The 19,396-nt window shown below is 56.8% G+C and overlaps 1 protein-coding gene across 5 annotated transcripts; it reads left to right on the top strand.

Annotated features, from left to right (window-relative positions):
* Positions 1 to 8,592: 8,592 nt before the first annotated feature.
* MICAL1 (microtubule associated monooxygenase, calponin and LIM domain containing 1) lies at positions 8,593 to 19,273 on the top strand. Of its 5 annotated transcripts, none has more exons than XM_051854442.3 (25): positions 8,593 to 8,823; positions 10,300 to 10,625; positions 10,727 to 10,934; positions 11,171 to 11,275; positions 11,617 to 11,721; positions 11,836 to 11,991; positions 12,554 to 12,654; positions 13,273 to 13,530; positions 13,762 to 13,877; positions 14,063 to 14,189; positions 14,318 to 14,399; positions 14,858 to 15,005; positions 15,381 to 15,583; positions 15,699 to 15,787; positions 15,934 to 15,975; positions 16,160 to 16,243; positions 16,373 to 16,529; positions 16,804 to 16,880; positions 17,130 to 17,388; positions 17,512 to 17,606; positions 17,852 to 17,965; positions 18,087 to 18,180; positions 18,388 to 18,487; positions 18,600 to 18,673; positions 18,991 to 19,273. In XM_051854442.3, the coding sequence occupies exons 2-25, from the start codon at positions 10,368 to 10,370 to the stop codon at positions 19,137 to 19,139; spliced, it is 3,201 nt and encodes a 1,066-aa protein (XP_051710402.1). In that variant the 5' UTR covers positions 8,593 to 8,823; positions 10,300 to 10,367; the 3' UTR covers positions 19,140 to 19,273. The 5 variants fall into 5 exon arrangements, with proteins under 5 accessions (XP_051710402.1, XP_089189953.1, XP_051710401.1 ...); XM_089333827.1 differs by having other exon boundaries at positions 8,606 to 8,823; positions 15,381 to 15,571; XM_051854441.3 differs by having other exon boundaries at positions 8,668 to 8,823; positions 10,297 to 10,625.
* Positions 19,274 to 19,396: the final 123 nt, after the last annotated feature.

A 19,396-nucleotide genomic window follows, 5' to 3' on the forward strand; every position in this document is an offset into this window, starting at 1 on the left:
CATTTTGCCTAAATTACCTCTTTAAAGGCACTATCCCCAAATATAGACCCATTCTCAGGCACTGGGGGTCAGGATAGCAACATGCTAATTTGGAGGGAGGGAACCACAATAAGCTGTAATACCCAGCATGGTGGGGGGAGGGAGGGTGGAGGGGCGGGAGTTTCTGGGACACACCTGCTACCCATTTGAACACTTAATCATGACATTCCTATGAGGTACGTAGTATCATTTGTGGCTGTTTTACAGCTGAGAACATCAAGGCCCAAAGAGATGAAGTGCATTGCCCCAGGTCATACAGTGAGTGGCAGAGCCAGAACTGGGCCACAGAGCTGCCTGATCCCGTTTTTGAAAGGAAAAGTTACAGAGATGGAGAAAGAGAGAGCTTTCATCCCGCTGGTTCATCCCCCAAATGGCCAGGACTGGGCCAGGCTGAAGCCAGGAGCTTCATCCAGGTCTCCTATGTGCGGGCAGGGGCCCATGGACTTGGGTCATCTTCTATTGCTTTCCCAGGCGCATTAGCAGAGAGCTGGTTTGAAAGTGGAGCAGCCAGGACATGCCAACATTGCAGATGTTAGCTTAACCGGTTACACCACAATGCCAGTGCCCAACTTTTGAAACTAAGTTGCATTTCTCATCTATGATCTGCTTAGTGTAATAGAACTTTTCTAGCTAACAAGGAGGGGCTATGCCTGAAATTTAAATCAAACTTTTTACAACAGTAAGTAAAAATTATGCTCTTTCTCCTACAGAAATACAGTAACTACCATGTATGGATTTGAAAGGCAGAGAGGCAGAGGGGGAAGAGATACAGAAAGAGTTCTTTCATCATCTATTGGCTCACTCCCTAAATGCCTACAGCAGCCTAGGCTAGACCATGTGGCAGGAACTCAATCCTTAAGTCTCCTGCGTGACTGGCAGGAAACTTGGGCCATTATCCCCTGCTTCCCAGGTGCATCAACAGGAAGTGGATCTTAATTGCTGAGTGGCCAGGACTTGAATCCTGTACTGTGGTAATGGATGTGGATGTCCCAAGCAGCGGCTTAACCCTCTGCACCACAGTGCCCACCCCCGTAACTACCAGTTTCATAATGCGTATTGGGATTTCACAACTCCTGACTTACCGCATAATCAAAATGTACCACGTGGGTGAAAGTGTCAGCTGAATGAATCTCTAGCCGTCTTTTCAAACACTGAGAATATTTTAAGTGTACAGCAGATTTGTTCTATCTTGATAAGTAGTAAGGTACATCTGGGGCCAGCGCTGTGATGTAGCCAGTAAGGCTGCCACCTGTAGCACCGGCATCCCATGTAGGTGTCAGTTCAAATCCCGGCTGCTGTGCTTCTGATCCAGCTCCCTGCTGATGCACCTGGGAAAAGCAGCAGAAGATGGCCCAATTACTTGGGCCCCTGCACCCACATGGGAGAGCCAGATAAAGATCCTGGCTCCTGGCTTCGGCCTGGCCCAGCCCTGGCTATTACAGCCATTTGGGGAATGAACCAGCAAATGGAAGACCTCTCTCTAACTATGACTTTCAAGTAAATAATTAAAAAAAAAAAGTGACATCTACACCTTGAGTTTCCAAACTTGTGTCTAAATTCTTAACGAATTGAAAGAAAACCTTTTGCTTTGGAATGGAGGACTGTCCTTTAGCAAAAATTCTCCCTTGCCTTTCTTTTGTAAATAGCAAGTGTCAAGGAGTGGCCTCTGAAAGAGACTGGAATGTCATTGTGATAGTTTATCTTGTTTTCAAATTCTTTGCACAAAATCAGTTGACTGCAATATATATTTGCACAGTCAACAATTAATTGACTGCAATATATATTTGATTCTCACTTAAAACATACCACACTGGGAGAACTTTTAAAATTGAAACTCATTCAATCACATTTCAAAATGAAATACAGGGGCCTGCACTAAGGTGTAGCAGATAAAACCTGCAGTGCCGGCATCCCATATGGGTGCTGGTTCAAGTCCTGGCTGCTCCACTTCCAATCCAGCTCCCTTCTAATGGGCTGAGAAAGCAGTGAAGGATGGTTCAAGTGGTTGGACCTCCACACCCACGTGGGAGACCGGAAGAAGCTCCAGGCTCCTGGCTTCAGCCTGGCCCCCCCGCCCCCAAAAAAGTAGAAACTTGAACACATTTAGGCAATAGCAAGGGATCTTAAAGTTTTTTTTTTACATGAGTCTGAAAAATAATACTATATTAAATGTGAAATGTGGAAAGAGGAAATTTTTCTTTTTTTAGGTTTATTTTTTTATTTTGAAAGGCAGACCTAGAGAGGAAGAGAGAAAGAGAATCTTCTATCTACTGGTTCACTCCCCCAAATGGCCACAAGGGGATGGGCCAGGTCAAAGCTAGGAGCCCAAAGTTTCTTCCAGGTCTCCTACTTGGGAGGCAGGGCCCCAAGCACTTGGGTCATCTTCTGCTACTTTCCCAGGCTCATTAGCAGGGAACTGGATCAGAAGTGGAGCAGCCAGGTCTCCAACCAGCACCCATATGGGATGCTGGTGTCAAAGGCAGAAGCTTAAGCTACTACAACACCAGCCCCAGAGGAAATTACTTCAGTAGGGGTTGACACATAACTTTCTGGGTCTTGGAGCGTGCGTTTATTACTTGTTTTGCATTTTTAAAATATATTTATTTGAAAGAGACAGATCTTCCATCTGTTGGTTTGTTCCCTAAATGTCTGCAACAGCTAGGAGTGGGTCAGGTCAAAGCCAGGAACCAGAAACTCTATCCAGGTCTCCCAAGTGGGTGCTACCACCTGCTGCTTCCCAGGGTGCACCACAGCAGGGCGCTGACCCAGAAGCGGTGGGAGGACTTGCGCCAGCACTCTGGTATGAAATGGGCACATTGCAAGCAGCAGCATAAACCACCGTGCCACAGCATCTCTGCCCCTCAAAAATTTTTTGTACCAAAATAAACCTACTTTTTAATTCTATCTTTCCATTAATTTTGAAGTATCTTCAAATTGTAACCCATCCCTGGTCCTGTTTGTATTTGCAGCCTCTCGGGGTAGAGTCCCTTTGACTCCTAAGGAAGGTATGAAGTAGAAAGCAGCAGTCAGAGAGTGGGCAGATGAGGAAAGATGCCAACAGAGAAGGCCAGCTGCTGTGTTTGTGGGGCCCTGTGTACCCCCACTCCACACCTGGTTCACCAAGTTCTATTAGCGTCCTCTCAAAATAGGTTTAATAAACTTTTGCCTTATTTCCTTGAAAGGCAGAGAAAGAGATCACCCATCTGCTGGTTCATTCCCCAAATGTTCACAGCAGCTAGGGCTGGGCCAGGCCAAAACAAGGAGCCTAGAACTCAATCCAGGTCTCTCACATGGGTGGCGAGGACCGAGGTACTGGGGCCATCACCTGCCATCTCCCAGAGGGTCCATTAGCAGGAGCTGGAATAGGAAGCAGAATTATGGCACAAACCCAGGCACAGGATGTGGGTGTCCCGAGTGATAACTACTGAGCCAAGTACCCACCCCTCAGAATATCTTTTCAATCCATCCCCTTCCATCCTCACTTGCTTGGACTCCTGCTAGGAGTCCCAGCTGGTTCTTCGTACCCCTCCTCCACAGGAAGTGGTGATCTTGGTCACCATTGTGCCTTTAGCTTAGCATCAGGCAGAATGTCTTGCTAAATTAATGGATTTGTATGATTCATTAAGGCAAATATGATCATGTCTCTGCTTAAAACCCTACAGTTTCCCACTGTGTGTAGAATAAAATTCCTGTTGGACCCTCTTCCGCACTCTCACTCTCAGGCCCCTCTGACTTCCTTGCTGTTCCCCAAACACACTCAATGCTTTCCAGCCCTCCACGGGCTTTGTAGCAGAGGTTTCTCAGCTTTGGAAGGTGTCCACCCCCATCTGAGTCATGACTACTCATCTGTCAGAATTCAGGGAGGCCTCCCAGGCCCTCTCATGGTAATCACACCACCCTGTCACACTCTCCAAGCACTCTACACCTTCGCCCGTGTGGAATTAGGTTTACAACACATGTGTCTGTAGCCATCCGGCTCCTGGCCCTGGCCTTGGCCCTGACCCTGGCCATGGGTCTGTTGGTGTAGGTGTGAGTGCCGTGGGCAGGGAGGTGGCTGACTAAGAGGAACCGAGGATCATAGCATGTGCCCGGCAGCCACTGCCACCATCCCAGTACCACCCAACCCCACCAGCGACTGTGCAGGATGCCTGGGCTTTCCCCCTAAGAACCAGCTGGAAATATCCAATGTGGCTGCAGGCTGGCTTCCTGCGGTGACTTTCTGATCGTTATAATAATGGCATGATAACAAAACTACCAGGGCTGACATAGCCACGCCCATCATGCCCCTGACCCTTGACACTTCTGAGGTTTCCAAAAAAGGCCATGAAAGTAGGTGGCACTCAAGCCCTGCCTCAGACTCTGCCCCCTTGGAATATCCAAGTGAGCCCTGCCCCGAACTCCACCCCCTATGCCTCCTGACGGTATAGGAGGGCAGCAGCAAACTGTTAAGTGCGGCTTGATCGCGCTCTCTCTCTCTCTCTCTCTCTCTCTCTCTCTCTCTCGTTGCCTGTGATCTTGCTTCTCTGCTGACCTCCACCTCTTCCTTGAATTCTTTCTTGCATGCAGGTAAGAACCTGAATCAAGGCTAGCCCAGTGCCACCCCCAAACATGGATCATCTTTTTTTTTCTTTTTTTTTTTTTCTTTCTTTTTTTTTTTTTTTTGACAGGCAGAGTGGACAGTGAGAGAGAGAGAGACAGAGAGAAAGGTTTTCCTTGCCGTTGGTTCACCCTCCAATGGCCGCCGCGGCCGGCGCGCTGTGGCCAGTGCACCACGCTGATCTGATGGCAGGAGCCAGGAGCCAGGTGCTTTTCCTGGTCTCCCATGGGGTGCAGGGCCCAAGCACTTGGGCCATCCTCCACTGCACTCCCTGGCCACAGCAGAGAGCTGGCCTGGAAGAGGGGCAACCGGGACAGAATCCGGCGCCCCTACCGGGACTAGAACCTGGTGTGCCAGCGCCGCAAGGCAGAGGATTAGCCTAGTGAGCCGCGGCGCCGGCCATCTTTTTTTTTTTTTAAGATTTATTTTATTTATTTGAAAGACAGAGTTACAGAGACAAGTAGAGACAGAGAAAGAGGTTTTCATCTGCTGGTTCACTCCCAGATGGCTGCAACAGCCAGAGCTACGCCAATCCAAAGCCAGGAACCAGGAACTTTTTCTGGGTCTCCCACGCAGGTGCAGGGGCCCAAGGACTTGGGCCATCTTCCACTGCTTTCCCAGGCCATAGCAGAGAGCTGGATCAGAAGAGAAGCAGCTGGGATTAGAACTGGCGCCCATATGGGATGCCAGTGCTTCAGGCCAGGGCTTTAACCCATAGCGCCAGCCCCACAAGGTCATCTTATAGCATAGTTTAGATCTGTTACCTTGGTGCTAGGGACCTCGTTTCTGGCTCTGGCCCAGGAGAGGATCAGTTAGGAGGTGAGGTAAGGATGGTATTTCAGGAAGACAGAACAGGGTGTGGGTCAGAGGTAAGGGGATCCTAATTATCCCAATGGCTCATGTTTTGAACGTAAGCCAAGGCTGTTGTGATTACTTGCAAAAACAGACTGAGGATGTTTTAAAACTGAGTTTTCATGTATCAGCTACTTATTTGATCTAATGTGAACTGACTAATGTGACTGTGCCAATGTTTTTGTTCCATTATTTTTAAAGATATATTTAAAAGCAGAGTAACAGAGTAAGAAACAGAGAAAGATCTTTCACTCACTGGTTCACACCCCAAATGCCTGCAACAGCCATAGCTGGGCCAGACCAAAACCAGGAGCCAGAAACTCCATTTGGGTCTCCCATGTGGCTGGCAGAGACCCAAGTGCTTGGGCATCATCTGCTGACTTCCCAGGTACATTAGCAAGAAGTTGGATCAGAAGTGGCACAGCTAGGACTTGTACGGGTGCTGCAATATGGGATGCCAGTGTAACAAGCAGAGGCTTAACTGCTGTACCACAAGGCCAGCACGGATGTTTTTAGTTCTATTTAAACAAATAAGACAGATCATGACTCAAGATTCTAATTATAAAAGCATTCTCTGACCATTAGTAGAGGTCTGTGTTTTTCTTCCAAGAAATTCTTCAAGTAGAATTTGGTTTGGATTTCCTAATTTATATTTTTGCTTTCTTCCTTTTCTTCTCCTTCTTTTTTTTTTTTCTTTCTTTCTTTTTTTTTTTTTTTTTTTTTTTTATTTGAAAGGCAGAGTTCGCTCTTCCATCTGCTGATTCATACCCCCAAGTGGCTACAATGGCTGGGACTTGGCCAGGCTGAAGTCAGGAACTTCTCCCATGTGGGTTCAGGGGCCCAAACACTTGGGCCATCCTTTGCTGCTTTCCCAGGCCATTAGCAGGGAGCTGGATTGGAAGTGGAGCAGCTGGGACACCAGCTGGAGCCCATGTGCAATGCCAGCATTGCAGGTGGCAGCTTAACCCACTAGGCCACAATGCCAGCTCCCATCTGTACATTTCTTGGGACCAGCAACATTGAAAGACAGGCTTTTAGACTAGAGACGGGCTGAAGAGGGTGAGTCAGTTACTGCCTGCATTTACAGATAAAAAGACAAACGTGCTGGTTGGTGATCTTCCTAAGGTCACACTGAACTGGTGTGAAGCAGAGCTAGGAGCTGACCGGACTTTCCAGATTCCAGACCAGTGCATCCCCATAGCTGTATGCCCTGCTTTTGTCTTTAATTAGCATAAAGCAGGACTCCAGGTGAGCTGTGTTTATTTTTTTAGCGTTGATGAACTCATTAATATGCCATGTTTTTTTTTTTTAAGATTTATTTATTTATTTTTGAAAGACACAGAGAGAAAGAGATAGACACACACACACACAGAGGGAGAGAGGTCTTCCATCTATTGAGTCATTCCCCGAATGGGTGCAGCAGCCAGGGCTGGGCCAGGCCAAAATCAGCAGCAAGGAAGTCCATCATGTGGGTAGCAGGGGCCCAAGTGCTTGGACCATCTTCCACTGCTTTCCCAAGCCCATTAGCAGGAAGCTGGGTTGGAAGTAGAGCAGCTAGGACTCCAACAGGTGCCTCTATGGGGTGCTGGCATCACAGGCAGTGGCTTAAATTGCTGTGCCACAGCTCTGGCCCCTCCATGATCTGTTTTAAGGGCAAATGGTACCGTTGGTTGTTTCGGGAGCTGTGTCACCCTGCTTGGCTGCAACTGTATGTCACTGAATAGACCAGAGCCTGTTGGACCTTTGTAAACACAGGAAGCTGCAGAGGCGCCTTGTTGGCCATCTGCTGATGGATGATTCCCCAAGCCTGGTAACCTGTTTACTGTGGACTTTAGAACGTTTTTACATCATGTGCTTAAATATGGGTGTGTGTGATATTCGGTAAATTCATTTCGGCCAAATGATGTGTCACACTCAGGAGCTAGGATGGGCCCAGCTGGGAGGCAGCTCTGGTTTCCCCAGTGTGACCTGGCTGCACTCCATGCCTCTCCTGGCAGAGGGCAGGCACTGCGCCCATGCTGCCTGCCTTTCAGCCAGAGGGGCTGGGAGCAGTGGCTGTTCAGGTCTGATTGGACCTCAGAGGACCTCCAGACAGCATGCAAAAGGAGAATGGAGCTATGGCGCCCACCCCCTCCCCCAGCTCTTTCTGGACCAATCAGAGCGACCATCCTATTTCCTCCTTGGTTTTCTGGTGTTAGAGTGTCACTCCCTCTAAACAAGAAACAGCTGCTCACAATTGCCTTGTTAGAACAGCGCTAGTGCGGTGGAGCTCAGATAGACAGAGTGGGACACTGGCCAGCTCTGCCACATGCTGTGTGTACCTTGTGCAGGTGACAGAAATTGACCATCGGTTTCCTTTCTGGTAATATGAGACTGCTGTGAACACCGAGATTAAAGCCATAGCCGGAGTACGGGGTTCGATAAATGCCTGCTTGTCTTATTAGCGTTAATTATTAGCTGAATGAGTTTGCCCAGTTCCTTCGCTTTTGGTGCGGTTTCCTTAACGGAGATAGGAAGAAGTTGATCCCAAAGCTCCCCCGCGCCCAGCCCGGGGTTAACACTGACAGTCTGGTGACTCCTCTAGCCCTTCCCACACACCCTTCTCTCTTCCACTTTCTCAGTAGTGGTCCCCCAAGTTTCCAGAACTTCATTCCGCGGCCTCCGTCCTCAGCCCAGGGCCCAGCCGTCCCAGCGGAGGCGGACCCTGCACTTTGATCCATCGTGGAGAGTCCGGGTAGTGGATCTCCTTGGCTGCTGAGGTGCAGAAGGCGCAGACGTCCCGGCAACACTGTCAGTCCCGCAAGCATCTCCAAACTTCTTGCGGCCGGAGAGCCCCCTCCGCTCGGCGCGGGGAGGCGGCCCGCCCTGCTGGCACCGCACCGGGGATCGGCGGTCCTCGCCTCGCCCAAGGGAGCGGAGGCCGAGGCCGCGCTCACATGAAAGGTCAGGCACCAGGCACCCCGGATGCTGGTGCAAACCCCAAATCCGCCAGGCCCGACCCGCTCGGAGGCCCTGAGCGGAACGGGGTGCCTGCGGCGCCACGCCCTCGGACGCCACCCTGCAGGCTTGGGCGGGCCCGGGGCAGTCCTGAGCTGGGGGCTCGCGGGGTAATGAGATGCTAATGAGGTGCGAATAAAGCGTCCCGGGGCGCCGCGCCCAGCGCCGCAGCCCACGCCCCGCGGGACTCCGGGCCCGGCACACCCGGCATCCCCGCTGGCCCGTGCGCCTCCTCTACTGCCCTCCCTCCACTCCCCTTCCTCCGCCTCCGCCCTCCCACCGCCCTCCCAGGCTCGTCAGCCCGCAGGAAGCGGCCCCTCCCGGTCCCGAACTGCACGGTAAGTCGCCCAGCGGCGCCAGCGGTGCGACCCCTGGCGGGCCCGGGCCGGGGTTGGGGGCCGAGCTGGGCCGGGCTGGGGGTGGCAGCGCTTCCGGGGCAATGTGGCCCCGCGCGCGAGCACCACGCCTGGCCCGGCCTGGCGGGGCGGGCCGGGCCGGTACTGCCCTTTGCCCTTAGCCTCTCTGCAGTCTTCCCGGTCCGAAGCCGGGTGCCTCGGCCTCGCCGCCAGCGGCTCAGCTCTCCATCCTGCGCCCCTCGCCCATCCTTTGTCCTGGCCTTTCCAGGCTGGGTCGCCCCTTCCTCCCCTTCTGCGGAGGACTTCCTCTTTCCACTCCGACCCCCACCCCAAGAGGGGCCTGTGAGCGCCCTCGGGTTCCTCGCCCTCGTCCTGGAAACTGAGGCGCGTGGCTTTAGTCTACTGCCGTGGCGCAGCTGGCGTGGTGGGGGGCACGCGGGGCAGCTGGTGGGGGACAGCTTGGAGAGGAGTGCGGAGGGGGCTCAGCTCACACGCACCTGCCCCACCCCACCCCCTTGCTGCCACCCGTGTCTGCCATCTCTGCCTGTGCCTGCGTGAGAAAGTTCTTCCATCAGCCTTCAACTTGTGTAGGGGCCGAAGCGGGAGGACAGAGGGGACAAAGCAGGCCTTGTCTTGGGAGATTCCTGGGAGTGTACTCCCGAGCGCCCAGGGGATGAGGGCGAGGGCCGGCAGTCGGCTGTGGTGGGGGGAACCTGGGAGGGGTGAGCCTGGTTGGCAGACCCTGCCTCATCTCCCCAAGAACCCCTGGAGCACAGGCAGGATGGCAGGGGGAAGTGCTTTGACCACAGTGAGTCAGAAATAGACTCAGGGGCCCATCACAGACAGTCAACAACATCCTCAGGCTGATGTGAGGGGTGTGGGTGGTGGGAAGTGGAACTGAGGCAGGCTGAAACTCCCCCTCCCCCCGTGTCAGGAAGCACACTGAGGAGGACACCTTGGCCCTGAGCAGGCGGGCATTGCCCCAAAACCAGCCTGGCACCTGGGGCTGAGGTGGCTAGTATTGTGTGCCCAACAGCCAGGGCTGCTGATTTTAGGAGGGTGCCTGCATGCATGCAAAGGAAACCTTTGTGTGTGGCCTGCCTTTGTGTCTGAAACCCCCTCCCCCCAAGCCCAGTTTCCAGGGCCTGGGAGGGTCCTGGTCTAGCTTTGAGATCCTTGGACCCTGGGGTGGCTGGGCTGGAGGCTCCCACAGCTTCCCATGTGCCCTGTGTGCCCTGCTGTTTTTTCATTCCCAAGTTTGGCAAATTTCACTTGGGGTGGATGGGATAGCAGCTGTCCCTGGAGCAGATCCAGGCAGGGGCGAGGGCTGGGAAGGAGGAGCAGAGCCAGTTGGGGGGTGGGCCCGGGGCTCCCTTGGGGCAGCAGCCTGCTCCCCCCTCTTCCCCCTCCTCCTGTCTCCATCCTCCTCCTCTTCTCTTCCTGCTTTCTCTCCAGCAGCTGCCGGCCTCAGCTCAGCAGCTCCCCTCCTGGGGAGCCCAGGCAGCGGCTGCAGCCGCAAGACCGCCATGGCTTCACCTACTTCCAGCAACCCTGCGCACGCTCACTTTGAGAGCTTCCTGCAGGCCCAGCTGTGCAGAGACGTCTTGAGCAGCTTCCAGGGGCTCTGTGAGGCCCTGGGGCTGGAGCCTGGTGGGGGGCTGCCCCTGTACCACAAGATCAAAGCACAGCTCAACTACTGGAGTGCCAAGTCGCTGTGGGCCAAGCTGGACAAGCGAGCAGGCCAGCCCGTCTACCAGCAGGGCCGGGCCTGCCCCAACACCAAGGTGGATGCTCGGGGCGGGGGGCTGGAGCCCTGGGAGCGGGGTGGCTGGGAGGAGGGAGGTGGGACACCACACCTGCCCGGCCCTACCCTGTCTGTCCACAGTGCCTGGTCGTGGGTGCTGGACCTTGCGGGCTGCGGGCCGCTGTGGAGCTGGCGATGCTGGGGGCCCGCGTGGTGCTGGTGGAAAAGCGCACGACATTTTCTCGCCACAACGTGCTCCACCTCTGGCCCTTCACCATCCACGACCTCCGGGCCCTCGGCGCCAAGAAGTTCTACGGGCGCTTCTGCACCGGCACCCTGGACCACATCAGTGAGCACCTGCTGGTGACCTGGAGGGGCGGGCTCCTAGAGGCTCCCAGCCAAGGGGCAGAGTGGACGAGATGTACCTCGGCCATGTGCCCTTGAAGACTCAGGCTCCTCATCTATGACATGGGCAGTGGGACGGACTGATCTCTTCTTCGGCTCTGACCAGACACACCCTGGTACCTAGGGAGGCTAGAACAGCCCTGGGATCCCTGTTCCTTCCTAACATTGGCTTTCTTCCAGGCATCCGGCAGCTTCAGCTGCTTCTGCTGAAAGTGGCATTGCTGCTGGGGGTGGAAATTCACTGGGGTGTCGCTTTCACAGGCCTCCAGCCCCCACCCAGGAAGGGTGAGTACACTGGATTCCTGGGAGCCCCCAGCCACTTAGGGGGCCCTGGCCAGTGGGTGTTAAAGGGCAGAACTGGGAGGCAGCTACTGGAGCCTCCTTTTGCAGCTATGTGGCCTTGAGCAAACCACTCAGAGCCTCATTCTGCGCCAGGCACAATGGACACAGCATTTCTTTCCTTGCCTGCCTTCCGTGGCTGCTGGGAAGGTGTAGCCATAGACACCGTGTCACTGTTTTCTGAAGCACAGAACGGTTTACACATTTAATTATTTCCCTGGCTTGTCCTGGAAGTGCAGGAGCCCTCTGACTTCGCTGCCTTGTGCCTCTCATACCCTCTGCTCCAGGGTGTGGCTGGCGAGCCCAGCTCCAGCCCAGCCCCCCAGCCCAGCTGAGCAACTATGAATTTGATGTCCTCATCTCAGCTGCAGGAGGCAAATTCGTCCCTGAAGGTGAGTGAGCTCTTGCCCAAAAGACGCCAGCCTTGCGGGCTCCCCCTGGGACTTTTGAGGCAGTTACTCCCACCGACTTCCCACTGACTTCGCACCTGCTCCCCCCCCCGCCAGGCTTCACGGTGCGAGAAATGCGTGGCAAACTGGCCATCGGCATCACGGCCAACTTTGTGAATGGGCGCACAGTGGAGGAGACGCAGGTGCCTGAGATCAGCGGCGTGGCCAGGATCTACAACCAGAGCTTCTTCCAGAGCTTGCTCAAAGCCACAGGTCAGGCCCCTCTCACTGGCTTTCCCTGCTCCTGCCTGCCTGTGTGCTGGCTGGCTGCTGTCTCTCCCTGCACCTGTCCTCAGTGCAAGGAATCCCACGCTTCCCCATCTTCATGTTGCTGGCAGCAAAGAGAAAAACAAAAACAAAAACAAAAACAAAAAAACACCCTGGCCCCCAGGGATTCAGCAGCCATAGCCCCACTTGGCCACCAGCAAGGCAAAACCCTAGAAACGTCTCACAACAAACGGCTTGTCCAGCCGTTTTGCTTTGTGTTCCTTTATGCTTTTGTATAAAAGTGATATAAATTGAAACTGGAAGTGGCATTAGAAGATGCCCTGTGTCTCCTTGGGCCTCCTGCTGCCGTGCGCCCACCTGGGCCAGGTCTCCCAGCAGCCACCACTACCAAGCTTTCCTTTTTGCTCCAAGCCTTTAGGCCTCCTAGGCCTGGTGCTTTGTGCCATCAGGACTCAGTGAGGCCAGGCCTTGACAGGGGTGTTTGAAGAGGTGATGGCTGCACCACCAGGAGGAGACCCAGTGCCTGTCCCCTGCTCTGTCTACGCAGGCATTGATCTGGAGAATATCGTGTACTACAAAGATGACACCCACTACTTTGTGATGACAGCCAAGAAGCAGTGCCTGCTGCGGCTGGGGGTGCTGCGCCAGGTGGGCTGGGGTGGTGGGCCCTGGGAGGGAGAGGCCAGGCCTGGACATGCTCTGTCTCTGGGGGCGGGAGGACCCCATCCTCGCCTGCCTCTGCCCTGGCGTTAACTCCACCCGTACAAGCTCTTCTTCCGATCCCATGGTCTTCACACCAGCCACGGTACTACAGCTGGGAGGTCCGTGAGAGCTGGGAGTCTGGTCTCTCCATTCCTGCTGACTGCTCCTTCCCAGTGCCTACAAGAGCACCTAGTATGTAGTAAGCACCCCCTGTGTATTTGCTGAGTACCTGAACTAGCTGAGTGCTACTGTGGAGAGGTTACTTTGCGTTAATTCTCTGATTGCTCAGGGCAAGGGGATGTCAGGAAATGACCATGGCCTTCACGGGCAGAGGCAGAGCTGAGCCCCCGGCCTCAGGGTGAGTGCTGAGCAAAGGGCTTGAGCTCGGAAGGCAGGCCGTTGGCATCCTAGTCTCAGCTCAGCCTTCACCCACTGCATCCCCTGGGGCAGCCCCTTCCCTTTTCGGGGCCCTTGCGTGTACATCTTCTGCACCCAACCGGACGGGGCTGGCCGAGTGACTGTCTTCCGGGAGGGCTCAGAGGTTCTGATCTGTTGGCTACGTAGGACTGGCCGGAGACCGATCGGCTGCTGGGCAGTGCCAATGTGGCGCCCGAGGCTCTGCAGCGCTTTGCCCGGGCAGCTGCCGACTTCGCCACCCACGGCAAGCTCGGGAAACTGGAGTTTGCCAAGGATGCGCGTGGGCAACCTGACGTCTCTGCCTTCGACTTCACAAGCATGATGCGAGCAGAGAGTTCTGCTCGTGTGCAAGAGAAGCACGGTGCCCGTCTGCTGCTGGGACTGGTGGGGGACTGCCTGGTGGAGGTGAGCGCTCCAGCAGGCACAGGACTCTCATCCTTGGCAGAGGAAGGAGGAATGGAAGCTTGCTTGTTGAGAGGAGGAGCTGAAGGCGGCTTGATGGAGATGGAGGCCAGGCGCTGCCTGGTGTAGGGCGGGGACTGTTTTGCACTGACCTTGGAGGGGAGGAGCGCCTTTAGGCTTGGGATGCCCTGGGTGGAATCTCACTGAGCTGTTTGTCTTTGTCCAACCCTGTAGCCCTTCTGGCCCCTGGGCACTGGAGTGGCTCGGGGCTTCCTGGCAGCCCTGGATGCAGGCTGGATGGTGAAGCGGTGGGCAGAAGGCGCTGGGCCCCTGGAGGTGCTAGCTGAGCGGTGAGGCCGAGTTGAGGGGTACGGGCAGCAGGGGGACACGCGGCAAGTGTCGGAAAGGGGCAGGCCGTGCCGGGTGAGCAGCTGGGGTATGGGCTGAGGGAGTAAGAGGCAGGCCTGGCGGATCTGGAGGGGTGGGTGCTGACGGGGGCCTTCCCTCTCTCCCCTGCCGGCGCCCCACCCCTCAGTGAGAGCTTGTACCAGCTTCTGTCACAGACGTCCCCAGACAACATGCACCGCAACGTGGCGCAGTATGGGCTGGACCCAGCCACCCGCTACCCCAACCTGAACCTCCAGGCTGTGACCCCCAATCAGGTCAGACCCCTCCCTTGCCCCCCAGCACCCACAATAGGCTTCCCAGGTCAGGACCCCCTCGGAGGGAGTTGTACCCCAGGCAGACCCTTGCCCCTGGAGGCCTTGAGATCTGACAGGGCCTGCCTTAGGTACGAGACCTGTACGACGTGGCCGCCAAGGAGCCCGTGCAGAGGAAGAGTGACAAGATAGATACAGGGAAGCCCGCCACTGGTGAGCATGCCACCCTCTGAGGGGACGTTCCTTGGGTGGGGGCCTTCCGGGGGGCCAGAGGGGTGGTGGGGCATGGAGCAGCGGCCGTTTGCCAGCTTTGTGTCGGTGCATCTCAGAGTTTGAATGACCGCCACAGCAGCAGCAGTGCCGAGTGGCAGCCGTGGGGCGCTGTTCTCGGATGTTCTGCCAACCCCAGGCCTGCCTTGCTCCCTCTGGTTCACAGCCTGCTGCCCTCATGGGGCTTTAGTCATTCCCCCACTTTCTTCCCAAATGATTTTTTAAATGAGAGAATTGGAGAGAAAAAAAAAATGTTTTTGACAGCACCAGGGTGGTGTCCCAGAGAGGGGGCAGGAGCATCCCTGATTCCACCTCTCATGCAGACCCTGTTCCCCCACCCTGCAATGGGGTGTGAGCCACAGGGAACAGAGGCCTTGGGCAAGCCCAGCCTTCTCTTCTAGGGGCGGCAGACACCCAGGAGGAGCTGCTCCGCTGGTGCCAGGAGCAGACGGCTGGGTACCCGGGAGTCCATGTCACAGACCTGTCTTCTTCCTGGGCAGATGGGCTAGCCCTGTGTGCCCTGGTGCATCGGCTGCGGCCCGACCTGCTGTGAGCTGGGGTTGGGCACGGGGGTCCCTGGCAGGCCATGCTTCCCTGTTCACAGTAAGGGGATCACAATGGAGGAGTTAGGACGCCCAGTTGAGTCCCAGCTCCACACTTCTGTCCCAGTGTCTTTGCCACCCCTGAGACAGTGTCCCTGCCTGCACGCCCACACAGCTGGGTCTTGAGAATCCAGTGCACTCAGAAAGGGGCAAGCTCTGAGTGGTGGAGGCCCCAGGGCCACAGCGGTTGGCGGGTTGGGGTTGCAGAGAGAACCGCCACATCCTGTCACCCTTGCCTCTCTCCAGCCCTACCTGCCATCCTTCCTGTCCTCCGTGGGGCCAGGTTCTTGTCTCTCATTGGCTCCTCTCCAACACCCCCTAGGGAACCATCTGAGCTGCAGGGGGTGGGGGCCGTGGAAGCAGCTGCCAGGGCATTGAAGGTGGCAGAGCATGAGCTGGGCATCGCGCCGATGTTACCTGCACAGGCTGTGGTGGCAGGGAGCGACCCGCTGGGCCTCATCGCCTACCTCAGCCACTTCCACAGTGCCTTCAAGAACATGACCCCTAGACCAGGTGAACCGGAAGGTAGGGAGTGTGTGGGGGGTGTGAGTGGAGAGGCATCCTTCCAGGCTGGAGAGTGGCTGTGCAGGGGTGCAGCAGCGGCCCCGCATTTACCCTGACACCCCAGCTCTCCTTGCAGGCCCCGCCAGCCAAACCTCTCCAGGAACCCCCAACGCCGTGCTCTTCCTTGGCAAGCTCCAGAGGACGCTGCAGCGGACCCGGGCTAAGGTGGAAGAGAGCGGGCGGGGTTGGGGCCAGGGGGTGTGTGCCCAGCGGAGGTGCCCAGGGTGACAATGAGGTAGCCATTCAGAGTGAGGGCAGGGGTGGACCGGGGGCTTAAAGCTGCATGCTCAGATCTGCAGGACTTGTTGCAGGAAAACGGGGAGGACGCCGGTGGCAAGAAGCCTCGCTTGACGGTAAATGCAGCCGGGACTGCACAGCCCCCTACTGTTACCCTTCCCTGTGTCCTGCTCCCCACCCCAGGCCCCACAGCCCATCAGCCTGTCTCCCTGCCTGGCCTCACTCCCTTTCCATTCTATGATCTGCACACATCCGCTCCACTTCCCTGCGGCCTCTCAGCCTGAGCATTTACCTCTGCAGGTAGAGGCTGAGACCCCAAAGACTGAGGAAGCACCTGTCCCAGAGCCCAGTGTGCCCCTGACACCCCCATCCCCACAGCCGGAGGTGAGAGCCAGGGCTCTGTCTGCAGGCAGAGGCCCGGGCCCGGGGAGGACAGGGAGCGGATGTTTCAGGGGAAGGAGGAACTTTGCAGGTGCCCTAGCTCTGGCTGACCCTGTCCTGGGGTCCCTGCAGGCCGATGCAGGGGACCTGTGTGCACTTTGTGGGGAACGTCTCTACGTCCTGGAGCGCCTCTGTGCTGATGGCCGCTTCTTCCACCGAAGCTGCTTCCGCTGTCATAGCTGTGAAGCCACACTGTGGCCAGGCAGCTACGCGCAGCACCCCGAAGACAGTAAGTGGGCCTGGGAACCTCTCCAGGGACTTGGGGGACAAGGAATGTGAGGGAGGGGAAGAGGGTGCTAGGCACAAGATGAAAACTGGCTCAAGATGGCTCAGGGTCTTCTGTCCCACCCTGCGCTTCAGATGGGCACTTAAGGAACCAGGAGGCTTTAGTTCACCTGCACACCCCCTGTCCTGGTGCTCTGCCTTCCCTGTTTAAACTTGAGTATCTTGGCACTGGGCTCCCCATACATGATGCCTCCTCCCCCTCCCCCTCCCCCTTCCAGAACATTTCTACTGCCTCCAGCACCTGCCCCAGCCAGACCGCAAAGAGGACATCATGGACGGGGACTCTGAGACTCTGGTAAAAACTGACAGTGCGCGGTGGTTGGGGTGGTGGAGAGATCAGGAAGGAGGGGAAGGGGCTCTCCAGCCAGACTTTGCCGGCAGTAGCAGAATGCTGCCCTCTGCTGGAATGTAGACTCAGGGCAGGACTGTAGTTTTACTGCCGTATCCCCAAGCATCTAAGCCTTGGAGGCAAGTGAATGAATGCCAGGGTCTGCATGTGCTCCAGACGGGTAGCCTCAACCCAGACCGCATGGTGCCTTTTCAGGAACTCCCTGCAGCCGGTGAGAACAGCACACCACCAGGCCCCTCAGCTCCCGCAGCCCCACAGGAGGGGCCCAGGCAGCCTACCCGTCGGCTGATCCGCCTCTCCAGCTCAGAACGCCAGCGGCTGTCATCACTTAACCTCACCCCTGACCAGGAAGTAGAAGCTCCCCCCAAACCTCCCCGCAGCTGCGCTGCCTTGGCCCGCCAGGCCCTGGAGGGCAGCTTTGTGGGGTGGGGGATACCAGCCCAGAGCCCTGAAGGTAACTGCTCTGACCTGGAGTGGGGAGGGGCTGGTAGTAGTGGGGCTCCTGCAGGGGGCTCTGGGGGAACGCCCAGTGGGGGTCCTGAGGATCCCAGGCCATGTCTGCCTCTCCTCTGCTCAGTTCTCGTGGCCATGGAGAAGGAGGAAGAGAGTCCCTCCTCCAGCGAAGAGGAAGAGGAGGAAGAGGAAGAGCCTATTGACTCAGACTTGGAGCAAGTGAGTGGGAGGAACCTAGCTGCCTGTTCTGTCCGAGCCAGGACCCGGGACCCCAGCTGAAAGCCACCCCCTGTGCCCTCCTTTGGGCCCCTGCAGAGTCTTCTCACGCAGTCTTTGATGTCTCAGCCTCCATCTTTCCGACCAGACCTTATCCACTTTCCACCCTTCTAAGCAGAGCTCCCCTAACTCGTATCCACCGGGGGATCATTCGTGCCCTGTCCCTTATCGGCCTGACCCTCCCATAGGCCTTGATGACCTTGGCCAAAACCTCGGGCACCATGAACAAGTACCCAACGTGGCGCCGGACGCTACTGCGCCGTGCTAAGGAGGAGGAGATGAAGAGGTTCTGCAAGGCTCAGGTGAGGCCCGGGGGTCCCAGAAGTTCGGAAGGGGTCCAAGTCCTGAGATGGCAATCAGTTCCTTAAGTGCTTTATTCTAGAGCAATCCAGACTCCTGGGCCTCCTCTTTTGTACCCTGCAGGCTGTGCAGCGGCGACTAAATGAGATCGAGGCTTCTCTGAGGGAGCTGGAGGCCGAGGGCGTGCGGCTGGAGCTGGCCCTGAGGAGCCAGCACAGTGAGTGAAAGCAGACAAGGGACAGGCTGGGACGCCCCTCTGCTTCCAGCAGCGTCCAGCCCCTAGCCATCCCTCAGCCCCCTGGGCTGGGGCCCACCGCCACACCTGCAGCATTTTTTGGTCCTTGGACCCTGTCGCCCCTAAGTCTGACGCCCGTGAGCCCGGCTGGAGGCTTCCTAACCACCGGCCCCTCTTCCTTCTTCCCAGGCACCCCAGAACAGCAGAAGAAACTGTGGTTAGAACAGCTGCTACAGCTTGTTCAGAAGAAGAACAGCCTGGTGGCGGAGGAGGCGGAGCTCATGATCACGTAGGGAGTGGGGCACGTGGGGCACGCGGGAGGGATGGGGGCGTGGCGAGCCAGGCCCCGCCCTGTGGGCAGCCTGGACAGCTGTGCCTCCCCCCGTTCCTGACCTCCACAGGGTGCAGGAGCTGAACCTGGAGGAGAAACAGTGGCAGCTGGACCAGGAGCTGCGGGGCTACATGAACCGGGAAGGTAGGCGTGATGTGGCGAGCGGTGGACAGATGGCAGGGCCGGTGCTGAACAAGCCTGGGGATCTCAGGCACGGGGCCGAGCCACAGGAAACCCGTGGGTGGTGCTCCAAAGCCCCCACTCTCCCTTTAATCCAGTCAGGGCCACACAGTTGGCTTCTCTGCAGGATTTCCTCCCGAAGAGCTGCTGCTGCTCAGTGCTAGGAACGCGCTGGTGCCGAGCAACCTCCGAATCTCAGAGAGGAGGGAGCCAGGCGCGGCTGCAGACATCAGCCAGGATGGGGCTGGGTGCTGCCTCTCCCGTCCCCCTTCTCTCCTCAGAAACCCTGAAGACTGCTGCTGACCGGCAGGCCGAGGACCAGGTCCTGAAGAAGCTGGTGGACGTGGTGAACCAGCGGGACGCCCTCATCCGCTTCCAGGAGGAACGCCGGCTCAGCGAGCTGGCATCCGGGACAGGGGCCCAGGGCTAGACGAGGACGGGCTCCCCGCCTGCTTCCCAACAAGGCCGACGACCTCGGCCCAGCCAGGACCGCATCCTCCCTGCCCGGCTGGGCTGCCTGCGAGAAAGCTGCACTGTTTTCAATAAAAATGTGTCTGCCACAAACAGGGCTTGCCTTGCCTGCAGGTGAGAGGCCGGCGCCAGATGGGCGTGTAGGAGCCTGACGGGCTCCCCTGTGTGAGTCATGCCGAGCGCTGGCTCCCATCGCGACCTCCACCAGAAAGAGGG

The sequence above is a fragment of the Oryctolagus cuniculus genome, chromosome 5, assembly GCF_051225735.1.
Source record: "Oryctolagus cuniculus isolate XC-2025 breed Fujian yellow rabbit chromosome 5, ASM5122573v1, whole genome shotgun sequence".
Taxonomy (NCBI): domain Eukaryota; kingdom Metazoa; phylum Chordata; class Mammalia; order Lagomorpha; family Leporidae; genus Oryctolagus; species Oryctolagus cuniculus.

Bases quoted from the DNA above. Each gene is read 5' to 3' on its own strand.
- MICAL1 (XM_051854442.3), top strand. From the start codon at position 10,368: ATGGCTTCACCTACTTCCAGCAACCCTGCGCACGCTCACTTTGAGAGC. The intron at 10,935-11,170 runs GTGAGCACCTGC...GCTTTCTTCCAG, and splicing joins CGGCACCCTGGACCACATCA to GCATCCGGCAGCTTCAGCTG. The intron at 18,488-18,599 runs GTAGGGAGTGGG...TGACCTCCACAG, and splicing joins GAGGCGGAGCTCATGATCAC to GGTGCAGGAGCTGAACCTGG.